General features: G+C 43.4%; 2 protein-coding genes and 1 long non-coding RNA gene across 7 annotated transcripts; 1 reads left to right on the top strand and 2 right to left on the bottom strand.

Moving 5' to 3' along the window:
* Nucleotides 1–339: 339 nt before the first annotated feature.
* On the top strand, nucleotides 340–1,300 carry LOC115591926 (uncharacterized). Its single transcript, XM_030434340.1, has 3 exons — nucleotides 340–642; nucleotides 726–864; nucleotides 1,074–1,300. The coding sequence occupies exons 1-3, from the start codon at nucleotides 369–371 to the stop codon at nucleotides 1,276–1,278; spliced, it is 618 nt and encodes a 205-aa protein (XP_030290200.1). The 5' UTR covers nucleotides 340–368; the 3' UTR covers nucleotides 1,279–1,300.
* On the bottom strand, nucleotides 1,299–17,388 carry LOC115591929 (uncharacterized). Of its 4 annotated transcripts, none has more exons than XR_003986042.1 (5): nucleotides 17,337–17,388; nucleotides 5,443–5,482; nucleotides 4,430–4,592; nucleotides 3,427–3,551; nucleotides 1,299–1,528 (listed from the first exon to the last, which is right to left on the bottom strand). It is a non-coding gene; the product is annotated as an uncharacterized LOC115591929 (long non-coding RNA). The 4 variants fall into 4 exon arrangements; XR_003986041.1 differs by lacking the exon at nucleotides 17,337–17,388 and adding an exon at nucleotides 6,795–7,881; XR_003986040.1 differs by lacking the exon at nucleotides 17,337–17,388 and having other exon boundaries at nucleotides 5,443–7,881.
* LOC115591925 (uncharacterized) lies at nucleotides 12,100–17,254 on the bottom strand. 2 transcript variants are annotated; one of them, XM_030434338.1, is made up of 8 exons: nucleotides 16,105–17,254; nucleotides 15,672–15,999; nucleotides 14,692–15,496; nucleotides 14,311–14,520; nucleotides 13,868–14,190; nucleotides 13,642–13,782; nucleotides 13,377–13,538; nucleotides 12,100–13,290 (listed from the first exon to the last, which is right to left on the bottom strand). In XM_030434338.1, exons 1-8 carry the CDS (start codon nucleotides 16,428–16,430, stop codon nucleotides 12,289–12,291), a joined length of 3,297 nt encoding a protein of 1,098 aa, XP_030290198.1. In that variant the 5' UTR covers nucleotides 16,431–17,254; the 3' UTR covers nucleotides 12,100–12,288. The 2 variants fall into 2 exon arrangements, with proteins under 2 accessions (XP_030290198.1, XP_030290199.1); XM_030434339.1 differs by having other exon boundaries at nucleotides 12,100–13,287.
* Nucleotides 17,389–17,400: the final 12 nt, after the last annotated feature.

The raw sequence follows: 17,400 nt of genomic DNA, 5'->3' as shown, positions 1-17,400 counted from the left end.
CAAGCGTCTTACTCACACTTTCAGCGAAGTGTAGGACTGAATCTTAAGTGTCACTCTCAGAGCTGAATTACGACATTACTATGTGCCGTAAACGGAATTTTAGGTGACGTCACTTCTGTGTCCATAGAAATGACCAATCACGGAAGGGAATCCCTTGTCTAAGAATAAAGAAATATTTTAGAAATATTTAAGTGGACAATGGGAGTGTATATTTTGACAATAATCTACAAAATAATACAAAACATATTGGCAATTAATCAAAAATACATGTGTCCTTTTCTTTCGTTAATTAATTAGGCAACTAACTTGAAACTGGTGTGGGTGGCTCTATATATACTAGCCTACTGCAACCACATACAGAAATCAACATGGAATCAAAAAGAAAACGCAATTGGCGAGAGGAGGAGATACTGTTCTTAGTGGAGCTAGTTGAGGAAAGGAAGCTCATCATTAAAGGCAAGTTCAGCCCAACGCTTACCAGCCACGATAAAAAACAGGCATGGGAAGACATAGGGAATCAACTATACACTTCTCAAGCCTTCAGCCATCTGTCACCAGCTGACTGCGAGAAAAAGTGGTATAACGTTCTCTCGAAAAGCAGACCTGAAATCGCAGCTTTCAAGGCCTGCTCCATGCGCACTGGTATGTAGTGCTTCTTTTTCATTTGCTTGCATGCCACCCTATTCGCTCATATCTAATTAATTCATTTTTATATTCTTATGCAGGTGGAGGACCACCTGGCAAAGACTTGAGCGCAGTTGCAGAAGTTGTGCAGCGCATACTTGGAGAAGATAACCCCAGCATCTCCGTGTTGGACGGCGGCCAGGATCCAGCTGCGATGAAGCTCGAGTTGCTTTCAAAAGGGTGAGTTCACAAATTATTCCTGTTTACAACTCTAGGGATATTGCGCTGCTCCTAGGTGTGTTTTGATGAGAGAGATACGTGCGTAATTGTTGTTCGATAATTGCCAGGCCACTGTTCAGTAAATGTCTAAAATGTGTGTTTGTTCAAGTTTTAACCATAACAACAATAGAAGCATTTCTGATATTTCAGCCATATTCTTTATGTTTCAGTTTGGATCGAGATGCATTAAGAGAGTCTCCTGTGTCCCCGGGCATCTCTGACACGCACTCTCCCTGTGCTTTGACGCGGTGCAGCCAGGCGCAAGCACTTCGTGTGAGGCAACGGGCATCAATCTCGCCTCAGTGCCATCCCCTGCTGGCAACTCCTAACCACTTAGGACACCTCTGGAGGTCTCTTAAATATCTGGGAGAGTAGTAGTGATTCTTAGACTTAAGAAAGTTGATAAATAGCTTTTATTCTTAAGTTTGAGAGTAGGACTAAATTTCACAAATTCTCAGGACTTAAGTGTAAAATGGCACTCTAAGATGCTTGATAAATACGGCCCCAGGCCTTTGCTGGCCATATGTGTGTAGGTTGTAGAGAGGGGTAGCAGTGAGGGGAGAGAGAGAGACATCACCGGTCATCATCATAGGTCATCCTCAGCCTCTTGTTCGGAGCCTTGGACCTGGAAAAGAAAAATCTTGTCACTTTTCTAAACTCAACTGTTTCAAAAACACTTGTTTTCCAGTTTCCATGGATTGTGCTGAAATAATTTTATACCCTTAATCCTTCCCTGCGTGTTTGATGTAAATGGTAAAATTTTATGGCAGTGAATTACTGATTACTATATGCAGTAAATGGTACTGTATGAAAGCTGATCATAAGACAATAATCCATAGTTGGACCTGAAGGTGTTAGGTGTGTGGGGCTGTAATGCTTTAAGACTGTAAGGTGCTATTGGGTTTTTTTTTTTTTTTTTTTTTTTTTAAACATACATTGTGGCAACCTCAGATATTTTTGGGTGCCAAAGTGGCCAACTTGAGGACTACAGGTCCCTCGTGATGTGCACCAACAGACTGTACATAAGCAGACATCATGGTAGAAAACAGGACTGCAACTAACGACTATTTTGATTAGTCACTGAGTATTGGAACGATTAGTTGACTAATCGGATGATGAATCACACAGGGGTGTAATGTTCACTAAACCCACGATTCGGTTTAAACTTTAGTTTTTGACTAACGGTTTGGTTCAAACCTCTGTTTTTTAAAACATGGTCCTACTGAAAAACCTTTTGGAAAAACTTCCAGAAAGAAAATATCTGGATTTATTTAATGATTGTTGCATTGCAATATCAAGAACATGAACATTACTTAAGTTATATTACCTAAACCAGTATAACACTTCTCTTTAGACCAGTCCACAATACAAAAAAATAAAAAACACTTATACAAAATAAACATTTGTCTTAGGACCAGTCTACATTGTCTAGGCTAAATAAAATAAAAAACCTATTACACCAGTCTGAGGTAGGCTATAACAAAAAGTAAATAAGTTCAAAGAGTAATAGGCTACATTTGCATCACAAAACTGTTGTCCACAAAAAGTCAGACCTCACAATAGCTAGGCGCCATTTTTCTCTCCCTTCTAATCACTGCACACTGCAGCCTGTCGACAGCTGTGCACGTTTCGGTCACCTGTATCACCGTGTTTACTGCTCGGATAGTTAACGTAAACATGTCTGACTATGACACAAGTGATGATGATGATGATCCCTTTTAGCACAGAGCCAAGGGGATACCTTTATGACCCTGAATATCAAGATGCCGAACTTTGTCAGCTGGAGTTAGAACGGGCAGAGGGAGAGAGGAGGGACAGGGAAGTGACAAGCTGAAGTAGGACCCACCGCTGTAGCTGCGAGAGATCAGTAGGCTAATGCAGCGCAGTCCGTGATGAAAGATCAGACCAACAAACGTACACAGACAGCGATTGAGAGGACGATTTGTTTTTCTTGCCGTATAAATACACATAGCAAGGCTACACACCAGCCACGTCCACTGAGCTCTGGCTCCGCTGACCAGTGTTCAGATAGCAGTTAGATCTTCACATGTAGCTGAACTCTTTTTATACAAAGTGCAGCAAAACACCAGGCTAAGAGAGAGAACTAGCAGAGGCTCCTCTGACAGCTGCAGTTGAGACGCAGGTGAGCTACAAGTGAGCTGGCTGGAGAGCGTAGCGGCCAGAGTGCCATCCTTGCAAGTGATGCACGTCTATGTGTATGTTTGTCGGTCTGATCTTCCATCACGGACTGCGCTGCATGACTGATCACCTAGTCACGGTCTCTCACAGCTGTGGGTCCAACTTCAGCTTGTCACTTCTCTGTCCCTCCTCTCTCTTTCTCTCCCTGCCCATTCAGTTCAGCATCTGTATGTGTGCAGTAGGGGTGGGAATGAACCGAAGTTCGGGAAGAAAGAGTGAGTTTCAGAACCGAAGTCCTTTGAACCGAGGTTTTAAAAGAAAAAAAATGGTTGCAGCCCTAGTAGAAAATACTCATTTAAACATCAGCTGCTTCCAGTGTGTTACCTGTGCTCGACTCTGGCGATTTCCCCTGCGGTTGATGTCCGAGCCCAAATGGAACCACTTCATGATGTGTTTGTCGATGTCAACGTCTGTGGCTTGCTTTGACACATGGTTTTTGCGTACAGCACCTGTATACAAACATACAAAGCAACAGTACTTACTGGTACTGCTTCTTGCAAGGTAGGTACCCAGCAAATACTGGCCAAGTATTATAAAGTGCTACCAAATTGTTCTGTCTGTAAGGTGTGGTTCACATGGGGGGAGGGGCACATAAGCACAAGAAAGTTGCATTTGGCGGATGTCTTCCACCTGCTGAATGAACATTATAGTCTTGCACATTAACTTCCTATGGCGGCCACTTTCCACCTAGAACCCTAGAGGCATGAACAAGTTGAATAAACATGCCAGGTCGCTACCAGAGCTAAATTTTAAAAATAAAGCGCTCGTCGCTGTGGATCTGAGATCAGCGGAGTTTCCTCTACTACAGCAGCTGACATGTGGTCAAGATGTACAGACCTGTCACTGTCTCATGGTGCATTTCATTAAACTTCAACCTCTAAGCTGTCTGTCCTCAGACTGTCCTGACCCTGAACATCACACAGAGACAACATGGAGTTGCCTGTGTGATTTTTTACTGAGTTTTATTGTTGTTTACATCAGGCTATTTACAAATCAGTTTATGCTACTGTGATTTAAGTAGTTAAATACAGTGGCAGGAAAGACCATTTCATCTGTATGTATCAAATATTGTGTTGGTCAGAACAAGTTACTGCTTGTGTTTGTTGTTAAAGTCTATCAACAGTTAATGAATTTATCGGTAATTTGCATACCTACTTACGACATGTCAGTTCAATAGTGGAGGTCAGTATACATGATTGAGGACACATTTATGAATGAAAATATCGATTTTTGATAATAAACAACTGAGAAAATCACACATTGTACCTTTAAATGAACAGGATATTCTATTATAAATTGAGGTTATTTAGGTGACTTTCATACTTACGGCGGATCATTGTTGTTGTTGCTTCCATCTGCTTAAATGAAAGCTTGCCTGTTGTTCCCTTCCAACAAATTTTGAGGGTCAAATGTTTAGAATAGATGTGTGAAAGAATGTTCCAGGTAAGCCACTTTGTGTCCTTTCCCCCAATGCAGGCCAAAGAAGCAATCTGAAAAAAGACAAAAAATAATTATAAAAACTACTTTAAAACACAAAGTGCTTTAGAAGAGGTGAAATAAACATTGCAAATTGGAATTATACAAGTAGTTCTGACCAAGCAATCTGGTCAACAAGACATTTTGACCGTGACTGACTCATTACTCAAAATATTACTCCGCCAAGTCTGTGGCAATAGTGTATCCATCTCCATGGCAACATAGTAACTGTCAGAGCTGGGGCAAAAAAAAATATGTACAGCTTGAAATTCAAACTTTCTGCCGTAAAATATGCAGAGGAAGAGTCGGGAGAAGCAGCCGCTAGATGTTTCTCTGTCGACCCCAAGAAGAGTGAGAGATTGGTGATAAAATAAAAACGTAGCGGTCCGAGGAGGACAGCAACAGGTCCAGGCTGGAGGGAGGAAGAAGGCTAGCGAGGAGCCTGAGATAAACATGCAGGGATGAGTTATCAGCAAACGGGCACGCCACGAGAGAGTGTCCCGCAAAATAATCCGGGTGATGGAGAAACAAATGTACGCCACCGTTAGTGACAGCAGAGATAAAAAAATATAATTTATAATATAATATATAATATTTATAAAAATATAAAAGAAAAAAAAACCCCAACAACTTGGGCGATAAAAATAAGGATTTTCTGTTTATCTTTGCAGTATTGATTTAGTTTGGGAAATTCTGAGGCCGCGATAAAACACTAACGTCAGCTTCACTCATCTGGGACTAGAAAATCCTTTCTGTTGCTAGGTCGTTACTAAGGGTTGGATTATGTCAAGGTGTCAAGGTCTCTGCGTGCACGCCTTCTGAGAGTGGACCTAGAGACCACCCTTGTTTCCATCTTTCACTCACGTCTTTGTCACAGCAACAGTTGCTTGTCACAGGATCACTCCTATTGGGAGAGAAAGCATTCAGATTATACAATGTTTTCTACAATACATGGCAATGTTGTCAGTCAATTGTGATTAAAAAAAGGTTGTTTCTATATTTTGCAATCTAAAGTAAGCAATTCATCACAAATGCCTAGTTGTCTGCATGCTTTGATACTATTAATAAGCAGACCCTTTTCTGAGCATCACAAGTCAAGTTTTCTGATTCCACATTGTGCGTGCGTCCCGGCACCCATCAGTAGGATGCAAAGTCATAGTTTTGGATTATGTCAGAAATAAGCTCTGTGGCTAACACTTACACATTTTGTTCAGCGAGATAATCTTCACATATGAACACCTTTTATACCGTATTTGAAGCTTAAATGCGATCGCCAGAAAAAGCTAACGTTGGGCTTCAACAGACTACTAACGGTCACATGACCGTCGTCACCGCCATTAATCTTTTAAATGATTTTGGCAGTTGTATTTGAAAAACATTGTATAAATGGCGAAATCGGACTGTTTTTACTTGTTGAAGAGCGTAGAACAAAACGTGAAACCCATATAAGCTTTTGTTAACCAGACCTTATTTGAGGTATTTTACCAAAATCCCATTCAAAAACATTGACTTTTAGACGAGGGAACCGGGAGTGCCAAAAATGCTAACGGTCTCCTGGCCCCGTCCGTTAGCATTTTTGGTAGTCCCGGTTTATTGGCAGACAGTGTTGCCAGATTGGGCGGTTTTCCGCCCAATTGGGCTACTTTTGTTGACGCCAGGCGGGAAGAAAATACATTGGGCGGGTGAATAAAATTTGGGCTGCTTTTGTCCACATTTGGCGGGTTTTTTAATATTGTGAAAACAGCACTCTGAACTGCGGGAGCCCATACTCTGATGCTATGCTAACGTTATCCTGCCGCTACGCTAACAAAAAGCTAACGTTATGCTGACGCTATGCTAACGAGAAGCTAACGTTACCTTGGACAATATTTGTTCCAATACAATAAATATATCTGGATGTCAGTGGCCATTACATGTAGTTTATGCTGTACTGGATAGTTTCTGCTGATTCCTCGCTGACATGGGGTTAACGTTATGCTAACCTCATGTTAGCGAGGCATGCTAGTGCTAATATGCTAATAGCCGTGTTTGCACACTATCAAATAAACTATCGCCAACAGTACTGTTTTCGTGATAATGGAGATTTAGACCAACAAAGCTAGCGATGCCACAATTGTCTCACACAAAATCACACTCAGCTCACGTTTAACAGAATCCTAATTCATTGTTTCAAATGAATAGTATCATAAAACTGTAACGTTTCAATATGCACTTACCAAAAAACTCTGACAAAAACTGGCTGGAACCTGCCACGGTGCCGCGATGTAGCGAAAGCGCGCGTCTGTCTTGCAGATTGGCCTCAAATCTGCTGCAGACCAATCAGGGGATCAGTCAATCTGCCAGATACGTTGCAGGTGCGTTCAGCGCATCTGACTGGTAAACGGAGGTAGGGCGGAAGTGGCCGAATGCTATACGGACCTTTTTGCTGTCTGGGAACATATGACAGACGTATATATACTGAACTTAATCAGTTTGGCTATCACACTTTGATGAAAAATAGTATATAGAGACTACATAAGGGCACGGGCTGCCATTTACAAACTCATACAGACAACTTTATCTCATGCAATCAATGTCTTACATTTCAGGTTTCATATGACAGAGTTCATATTAGGAATAAGTGATGATACAATGTGATCTCTAATAGGAGATAGAAGTATGGTAACACTACTGTAGATGGGCCATTATCACAGGAAAAGGCATTAAAGTAAGACACAGGTGATAAGTGGCAGATGTGTGTAGTGATGGGAACGAGACCGCATGTCGAGACCGAGTCTTTAAAGGGTCAAGACTCAAGACCGAGTCGAGACCGAGACCATAGGTTTTTAAATGCAGCTGAGACCGAGTCAAGACCGAGTCTTTGAGGTGGCAAGACCAAGTCGAGACCGAGTCTTTAAGGAGTCGAGACCGCATCGAGACCGATCAAAAAGAGCAGATTTTCATGATTTACTTACGTTTAACATCACCCAAGTATCATATCCAAATACACTGTGTGCGAAGACAAGGGCCCTACCCATAGACGGATTATCATGACCACGGGCCCTGGACACAAACTCGCCAAGGCCCCCTGCCAACACATGCAAACAGTGCGCATGCACGCAAAGGTGCTGTAACGCCAGCCAATGTAATAATGTTAGCAAACGTAATAAACCACAAACACCCACTAATAATACTGACCATGCGTGCAAAATCCAGCTGCTGACCCTCGTTGTGTTGTTGCCACAACAACAATATTGCTAAAGCACGAAGAAAAGAGCACTGTACCGCTATACTTGCTGTGTGTTTGTTTATGTGAAACAATAATAGTAATAATAATAATAACAATAACTTTGAATATTATCACAATTAAGTTATCAGTCTGTGATGTAAATAACAAAATGCAAACAATAAAGACTTCTAACCCTTTTTCTAAAAGTGTCTGTATTTTAATTGAGAATAGTTTTTATACAAATTACATAAAAGGAAAAGAAAATATGATATGTTTGACATATTTCGGCCATAAGCGGTCATATTGACCGCAGATCATTTCGCGCGGTTTCATTGTTACATTTTTCGTGCGGTTTGCTGCTTTCATTGTCTCTCTTGTCTCTAACTTTGTTAGTGGTCTCCAGCTGTGCTTCTTTGTGAATTTACTTGTAAGTCAATTATTATATAGCTGTATTATATCGCCTGGTTGAAACCATGGGCAAACAAAAACGGGAGTTCCCCCTCCGTGAAACAGCGAGCTGAGCTGCATCCTGAGCACCGTGCGTACAGGTGTGGGCACCTTTAGTGGGGTGAAGGCAAAACCAGAGTCTGTGATGTGCTATAACAACACCATGTATGGCGTGGACGTCCCGGACCAGATGCGAATGCGTACTCTGTCAAAGATGGTACGGAAGACGGCCAGTAGCGGTCTTCTATAACACCCTCGACCTGGCTGGGATCAATGCCCGCATCATGTTCAAGGACAAGGAGCACCAGCAGCAGGAGAGCCCGGAGGAAAGTCCTTTCGCTCAGAAATTTTCTCTTTCCGTGACGATCCTGGCCACAAATTAGGCTCAAAAACAGTGATATTTTACAGAGTTGTAGCCACACTTGTCTTCTTCCTCCCAATGTGTCTACTTTATCGGTAGGATTTACGGTTTTGGATTTATCTGCCTCTAACCGACAAGAGTACCTCTCACCTGGCCCACTAACTCCAATGTCAATCGGGAGGAGGATTTTCAAAACTGCACCCTTTTTTAACTCAGTCCTTTTACCACATTTCTGAAGCTAGGAACACAAAACTTGATGACTGTGTTCTTTAAGGCCTTTCTGGCTCGATCGTGAAAAAAAATGCCGATATCATGTATGATTTTGACCAAATAGCACTAGTTTGACGTCCTAGATGTGAGGCAGAAATGACCCTCAAATCAGCTGGGCCAGGCACCGTTGTTAAGGGCCCTTGCCAACAGTCACCTAGCAACCGAGATCAGCTGGGCTGACAGAGAGAGTGAAGAGGATTTTCGAAACACACACACACAGACAGACACACAGACACAGAACCACAGACACATAGACACGCAACCACAGACACACAGACAGACGCACACACACACACAGACACACAACCACAGACAGACACACTCACAGACAGAGACACACACACACAAACACACACACACACACACACACACACACAGACAATTTGTGTTTAAAAGCACTTTTCTACACTTTTCTTCAAGCTCTAAAATTCAATTCAATTCAAAAGGCTTTATTGGCATGACATTTAACATGTGTTGCCAAAGCACAATCACAACAATAATAACAATAATACTATTCAACAAAACAAGAAATATTGAACAATATATGTACATGTAATATATATATATATATATATATATATATATATATATATATATATATATATATATATATATATATAACATAGATTGAAATAAAATGAAGAGATGTTAAAAGTTGGGATAGTACAACTAGTGATAAAATAGATAAGTAAAATGATAATAAATACAAATAAATAAATGAAAATAAAAATAAATAAATAGAATTAAATTAAAAAATAAAATAGAATAAAAGGAGATGGTGGCGCCGGCGGTATAAATGTCTATCTGATTATATATGTCCTACTGGTTGTCTCGTTTGTTGTGGCAGGAAGTGACATATTTAGCAGCCAACACTGCGCATTCTTTCTTTTCCCCCAGAATGAGGGGTAGCTTCTCCCTTTCTGTTAAACCTCTGAATTCGGGGCATTGTTTTTCAAATTGTGGAAAGAATTCCTCTCTGATGTTTCTGTATTTGTGACACTGTGTTAGAAAGTGTAGTTCTGTTTCTACAACTCCCTCATCACAGTGACAGCACAGCCTGTCCTCTCTGGGCAGCCAGGTCTGATGGTGTCTGCCCTTCTCTACTGCCAGACTGTGGTCACTTAGTCTGTACATTGTCAATGTCTTTCTCAGGTTCGATCAGTTACTGTGGTTAGCTACTCTGCCACAGTATACTGTCTGTTTAGGGTCAAATATGTTTCCAGTTTGTGTTGTGAGCGTGTAATATCATTCCAATAAGTTGTGTATTTTTCTTTTTCTTTGGTTATAATTTGGTTAGGTCTAATCTTCTGAGTGATAGTGTAACTGCTCCGAGGCTGACCGGGGTTTGTGATGTCAGAAGGTGAAAGGTGAGCCAGCCTCAGGACCAGTTGGCTGAGGGGACTCCTTTCTATGTTCAACTCCTGGTAGGCAAGGGCTTTATAATGGTAAGAGGCAGGGTCGCTCGTTTTAATATGGCTCCAGAATTTAATCGATCTTTTTTGAATATTTAGAAGTAAAGGATATTGGCCTAATTCGGCCCTGCATGCAGAGTTTGGGGTTTTTCTTTGTACCTGGAGGATACTTTTGCAGAACTCTGTATGCAGGATTTCAATTGGATTTTTGTCCCATTTTGCCCAATCATGTTATACTAATGAGCCCCATACCTCACTGCCATACAATACAATCGGTTCTATAACTGATTTAAATATTTTGAGCCATGTCCTAATTGGGATTTGGATTTGAAACTGAACGCTTGATGGCATAGAAAGCCCTTTTTGCCTTCTCTTTGAGTTGAGTTGAGTTGAGTCTCTTTGAGTCTCTCTCTCTCTCTCTCTGTCTGTCTCTGTAGCCTCTCTCTATTTTTCCATAATACAACTTCTGGCACTTCATTTCTACCTCACCTTTGAGTGCATCCAGACAAATTATACATTAAAACATGCGTCTCGGTCACACGTTTCATGTGCTTCTACTCTTCTTCATAGACATGAATGAGACGAGGTGAAAAGTTCGAAAAAAAGATTTCAAAGGTCGACATCTCTGGCATACGTTGACCGAGACACACCATTCAGACTTTAAAATGTAGATACAAGTCCAAATTCTCAACATGTGATTCAACTTTTGCTTCAGCTTTCATAGATTTTTGGTCACGGGGCAAAGCGCACAGCCCACTCTCGTGATTTCCCGGCGGGGAATTGTCTAGTTACACATTATTACATGAAATGCTTCAAATTTTATACATTTTTGATTTATTACGTTTGTGGTCTGCGCTCTTCCCATTACGCACATAACAACACCGGGCAACACACAACAACACAAAATTACATTTCAGGTCTGTTGTGTTTGGCACCTGCCATGTACAGGACAATATACATCTTATGGGAGAGACAGCAAGCTCAAATAGCCAGTCCTTGCAGTTCCGTTCCATTTTCTTTTCCGCTTATCCGTGAGGGTCGCGGGATGTTGCCGCTTTTTCCCCCCTAAGGGGTTGCGGGGCTTACTGGGGCCAAATCCAGTTTCACTCTATGGGCGTAGGCCAGGGTTCACCCTGGGTGAGTCGCCAGTTCATCGCAGGACCCTTACTGATGGCAGTGGCTGCCTTCACACAAGGTGCCAACTGCACATCAGGAGCAGCTTTGGGGTTCAGTATCTTGCTCAAGGATACTTCGACATGTAGCTCAGTCCCGCCCTGGGGAGCCAGGATTCGAACCAGTGATCTTCTGATCACCAGTCAACCAGCTCTACCCACTGAGCTAAAGCTGGGGAACAATGGACTGTATAGGGGGGGGAAGAAGGAGGAAAGAAGGGGGAGAAGGGGGAAGAAGAAAAAGAAGGAAAAAAGGAAAAATTGAGGTGTGACATAAACTGATAGTTATTAGTGTCTCTGCTGCCCACCACAAGTTATTGTACACTGTTTTCTCTCCATTATTTTGAGAAATATGACCAAAAATGACACTTAACTGGAGTATGGCAGGAACTTGTGCACCCTAGGTCGCCGGTTCGGTTCCCGACTGGAACATGTTGTTACCCAAAATTGCCAAGTGTTATAAATCTATCAAATATCATTTAATAGGTGATACAAATTGGATAGAGGCTTCTTGTGAATGTCAACCAGCTAAATAGCGGTTGACTGTGTTGTTTAGTGCTCAAATGTTATTACCAATGAAATAATAATAAACTTTATATAGCAATGTAAGAAACATCTGTGAAAATCACCACAGAAATACGGGAAAGATAATTCTGTAGAAATATAGCAATTTTATTACAAATTTCACACCTTAATTCTCTCTCTCATATACACAAACATGCACCTAAAACTATAACACATACTAATAAACTATTAGAACAAGACTAAAATATAACACAACATTTATTTTGTTATAAAACTATTTACATTATGTACAATGAGACAAAGAATGTCCCAAATCTATTTTTTTTCTGCCCTTTTTCTCCGCATCTCCTCCATCCATTGCTCCACTGGCATGGTGTTTTTTTGGGGACAGTATATGTGCCCATAATACTGTCGGTGACCAGTGTCTGTGTTGCGGGGCTGCTGGCACCGACTGCATTTATTTTGAGCCACTGTCCGGGTGTAAGTCCTGCGGACAGGTGGTGGGGAAGGCAGTGGGCCAGAAGGAGCGATCTGTTGGACTCCAGGTGTTTGTGCTGTGGTGCTAGGTGTAGGTGCCGGCTGAGGGAACAACTGCCTCTGAGTTGCAGACTTCCTCCTGACCACTGCCTGTCCTGCTGTACTTTGGGGCAAGTGGTACTGAAGATGGGGTCCAGGGTGTGGGGGTGCAGCTGTGGGGCGCATCTGTACAGGTGGGAGAGGAGCAGGAGCAACCGGAATAGCGGCAGGCAAGTTTACCCCTTGAAGAAGAATACTGCTGTCCTGCCTCTTCAGTCTCCTGTTGTGCCACTGCACCAGCGTTGTTTGATTTATGTCAAACAATTGCAGAGCAGTGCTTTGCATGACAGTGGCATTACCCAGGACCAGCTGCCTGATCTTCCCGTAGTCAGTGACAATCAGAGTCCATCTTGTCAGAGCGTAACTGCCCTGTTTTTTGGGGCTCTTGTGAATGTTACACAGCTTGACACAGATGGACTCTACAAGACGACTGCAGCCTGGCCACTGGGCGGGGGACCCCGAAGACGCCAAAAAGCAACGCGTCATGCTCTCCACACCTGGAGTAAATTCAGCTCTCTTTTTTGAAACCCTGAAGCGTCCTGTGGTCAGACGCACCTGGTGCCGTGCAGCATACACCACCCTCTGCTGGTCATATGGCAGGAGGTTCTGCCAAAGGGCTATAATTGTGCTGGCCTGCTGATTGCTCAGTGTTTGGCCAGTTACAGTCCTAAGCCCCACCAAATACTCTGCCATGCTATCCACTCGCTCCATCCCTGGGATACCCTGCTCATCAACAGCCTGCTGGAAAATAAAGTACATCAAAATCAATATCACAGGCAGAAAAGTAACACATCTGTCACTGTCTAACTAGTCACGAAATAACCTACCAGCTGTTGCTCAGGTGCTGCTCGGATCATGGCAGGTGCCCCAGAGGGACCAGCGGTTTGAGTTGACAGAGTATTTGGAAGGACGGTGATGTAGGGAGGGGCAGCAGTCGTGCTGGTGGCAGCCGATGGGCCAGAGGATGTGGTTTTGTGCTGATACAATATCTGTTAAATGTAATAAAATAAACATCAAAATAATACGATGACAAGCAAAACAATAAGACCACTGACACTTAAAAAAAAAATAAAAAATTGCAAAAAGACTTACTAGCTGTTGCCCTGGTGCTGCTGGGGTTTGTGACACAGTAGTTGCTGTAGCAGCAGACACAGTGGTTGTGAGGGTGGTGGGGAGAGGAGGGACAGAGGCTGAGCTGGTGGCTGATGACTTTTGGGTCAGCACATTGAAAGCCTGAAACAATTAATACAGTTGAAATAACAATTCACACTACACCACAGGTAAAACAGATGATATGTCACATAAAAAAAACACTTACCAGCTGCTGTTGAGGTGCCATGACGGTGCTGGGTGGCGACAGGAAAGGACCAGCAGTTGCAGCAGGTGCTGCAGGACCGGCAGAGGCCTTCAGAGAGGTGGGAGGAACTTGGGCTGAGCTGGTGGTGACAGATAAGGGGTCAGAGGACAGGTCCAGAACTTCAACTGTTGGATCAAAGTCAGTGTCGTCAAAGCCCTCATCTTCCAGCCCTTCCTCAGTGCTGACGTCCTCCAGCATCTGATCAGTTTCCTCTAAGTCAGGATGTACATCCTGTAAGGCCTTTCCTGTCTGACGGAATAGGTAATCTATACCTATTAGCTCCCCTGGGACAGACAAGACAATAACAGAAAGAAAAAATTGGCTTCCAGAAAATTCATTAAAAAAGATTATTCTATTTAATGATATAAAAAATTGCTTCATGGTAATGGAAAGCTGCAACTAACCAGTGTAAACAGAGGGTGGCTGAAAAGAAGGGACCAGCTTCCTTCCAAGCAAGTTGACACTGTGTGTGTTCACGCAATGAACAAGGTCTCCCGAGTAGCTGAGCAGGGAGGGAGGCTTGACTGCCAGGGATGCAGCTTCACGGTCCTGGTTCCATCTGTTGAGTCCTTCCAGGAGGTACAGCTGGAAATTCAAGCTGTTGGCACTCGTTCCTTAAGGTAGTACAAATGTGAGCACAACTGCATGTTAATTTGTTGTGTCTGGTCATTTGAAAACAATAATTGTGACACTGTTGTATCCAAGATACTGGTAATGAAATCAATAAAGTAAAATTTTAAACTGTAAATATTTGATCTTGCTGATGAATAATGATTCATACTGACCTGGAATGAACCTGTTCACATGTAGGTGAAACGACTCCAGAGATGTGGAACCCCTCGCACACCTGTAGTTTGGCAGGACAATGCCTGCCTTGGTGGTGATGCCAGTTTGCACATAGAGCAGCACACCTGGTTCATCCTGTATGCACTTAACATGCCTCTGCTGGATTTGCCAGATGTGCTGCATCCTCTCCTGGTCCAAAAGAGGGACACCAAGAAAGTCTCTGCCCTTGACCCCGATCAGCTCGCTGAGGAGTTGCTCTATCATGATGATAGTCTGCCTCTCTCCTCTTGTCTGCCTTCTGCAGTGCAGGACCAGTTCCGCCTTGGTGATGTGCTCGTCCACTAGACTTTCTGTGATGCCAGGGACACGTTCCTGTCTCAGCTGCTCCCACTTGGCTTGACGCAGCAAGGCCACATCTCCTCTATCCCACTCAAAAATGCAGACTGACAGTTTGGCCATGAACATGGGGTACAGAGGATGGGCATCCTTTGTACATCCAGCTGCCAGTCGCCGCATGAAGTGGTAGATGTCAAGCTTGACAATCAGGTCTGGCCACCCACCAAATCTCTTTTGCAGTTTTGTCGGTTCACTGCCCTCCCGACAACAGTCACAGTCTACATAGAGTAGCTGAGGAGGAGCCACACCCGCATCACTGTATCTACGGATGAGGTCAGTTGCCATGGTGTCCACAGCACTGCCCTCCTGAGCAGTCAGGACACTGATAAGGATCTGACCCCTCTCGTTGCTCACGGATGTCAGCCACAAGGCGGTCCCCTTGGCAATGCCTGACAGCTTCTTGGTGATCTGTAATGAAACAGACAAAACAGTGAATGATTAAATAAATTGTCGAATTTATATGTGAGTGCTAGTGAAATAGTACTATGTTTTATTTCTAAATTGAATGTACTGCTAATGCCGTTTAGACTTCTTTTGTTTGTAATGTGGTAATTTACGGTGTTAACAGTAAAAACATATTTACCTTCTTCGTAGAGTCCATCTTAAGGACACTGCCAAAAATGCATGTTATGCTGGCTTTGATGTGGTCCAGCCTGGTCAGAATGTCCCTTCCGTAAACCGCCAGCATCCACCTGTGTGAAGGGATGTCTATTGGCTCAGGTGGATCCTGGAACTTGACAGGAAGCAGGCTAGGTTGGGCTGCAAAGTATGAGCATGCCCCAAGGTAACGGCAGGAACGCTTAAGCCACTCCTCGCTGTGGTTTTCCGTCAGCTGTCTGACCAAGCGGGTGGGACTATTACCGAGGGCCCTCTCCCTCAGGAAGCGAATCACCCGCACATCACAAGCATATCTGTATTAAACAAAGGGAAAGAGACGGATATTAAAACCAGCTCATCTGTTCTGTGTTCAATGACAAACATCTGTCATCTATGCGAAATTATCTCAGTATACTCACTTTCGAGTCAGGATCAGTCTGAACTCCAGCCTGAGAGCCAAATCCAGCTGGTCCAAGATTGTCTTGCTGGTGGAAAGGTAGGTTGTTTTGCAACCAACTGAACTGCACCAGAGAGTCTCAGTTATCATCAGGTAGTACCTGTCAACATCCAGAACGAGACGGGCTCTCTTGTGGGCTCCATAGCTTGTGAGCTGTTTACCACACACAGGGCAGGTCAGCCTGACCTTCCATAGGTGGTATGGCATCCACACGAGAAGGCGGTGGGTAAAAAAAACGCTCTGGATTGGGGGCCTGATGATAAATGAGAGCTGGGTCTGGTGGATCATACCACAGCTTGAGGTATGTTCGCTCTGTCAATCAGCTCACGGTCAGATGTGTTTTCCGGCATGAAAAGAACACCAAACAGATCACACAGGTGCTTGTATGCATCAATTCTGTGGCTGAGACAGCTGACTAACTTATCGATAGCCACATTGAATGTTTCTATTTGGAAATTGCTTTTCCCATCAAATACTGCATCCTTTTCTGCGCTGTCATCCTCAAATCGTTTGCGCTTTCTGGTGCGCTGGAGGTCATATCTTTACGTCTGGTACACGCCTGGCACAGCTAAGGCTTCCTTTTCAAAGACTGTGAAAAGACCTCTCTGTGCGGATACAAAATCACGCAGAGATATAAGAAGGCGCACAGCTGTCACGAGCTCTATGTCCGCTTTTTGGAGCTGTAAACTTGTCAGTTGGAATCGGGTCAGAATGGTATTCCAGAAATTAGCCATGAATGCAGTTTCCAGTTTATTTCATTTTACAGCGAGTGTGCTGGCCTCACTTCAGGTGTCTCTTTTCTCAGTTTCATCTTCAGCTATGCTCTCTAATGCCTCCCTTATTTTAGCGTAGTTTTGCCAAAGAGCTTTAGTTGAGTCAGCTCTGCAGCTCCACCGAGTGTTTGACAGTGATTTTAATGTTAAGTCTATGTGAATATCAGAGTTCCGAAAAAACTCGCTCCCACCTGTGAGTGGAGGCAGCGCAGAATGTGTACAAGAACTGCAGTAAATCAAAATACTGTCCTACTTCTAGACGGCTTACCTCTATGCTGTTTACACCCACTAAATTCAGAGAATGGGCAGCACAAGGCACATAGTGGATTAATGGGTTTCTTTGTGTAGCCTGAGCACCCTCACTCCTCCTCACAGTGGGGCGCTGTGTCTCTCTTGTGCACTGATTGATGAGCGGTCGCACCTCTATATAGCAGGTGGTTTCACCTGGCGCGCCCTCTCCTTTTGCCGTTCTGCTCGTCCTCGGT

The sequence above is a fragment of the Sparus aurata genome, chromosome 11, assembly GCF_900880675.1.
Source record: "Sparus aurata chromosome 11, fSpaAur1.1, whole genome shotgun sequence".
Lineage (NCBI taxonomy): Eukaryota > Metazoa > Chordata > Actinopteri > Spariformes > Sparidae > Sparus > Sparus aurata.
This window is presented reverse-complemented; position numbering and strand designations above follow the sequence as displayed.

What these genes read in the sequence shown, in the direction of transcription:
- LOC115591926 (XM_030434340.1), top strand. Translation starts at nt 369, where the DNA reads ATGGAATCAAAAAGAAAACGCAATTGGCGAGAGGAGGAGATACTGTTC. An exon ending in GGCCTGCTCCATGCGCACTG is followed by an intron (nt 643 to 725) that starts GTATGTAGTGCT and finishes ATTCTTATGCAG; the next exon opens with GTGGAGGACCACCTGGCAAA. An exon ending in CTCGAGTTGCTTTCAAAAGG is followed by an intron (nt 865 to 1,073) that starts GTGAGTTCACAA and finishes TTTATGTTTCAG; the next exon opens with TTTGGATCGAGATGCATTAA.
- LOC115591925 (XM_030434338.1), bottom strand. Translation starts at nt 16,430, where the DNA reads ATGATCCACCAGACCCAGCTCTCATTTATCATCAGGCCCCCAATCCAG. An exon ending in TGTGAACAGGTTCATTCCAG is followed by an intron (nt 14,521 to 14,691) that starts GTCAGTATGAAT and finishes TACTACCTTAAG; the next exon opens with GAACGAGTGCCAACAGCTTG. An exon ending in CAGCACCTGAGCAACAGCTG is followed by an intron (nt 13,291 to 13,376) that starts GTAGGTTATTTC and finishes TTTATTTTCCAG; the next exon opens with CAGGCTGTTGATGAGCAGGG.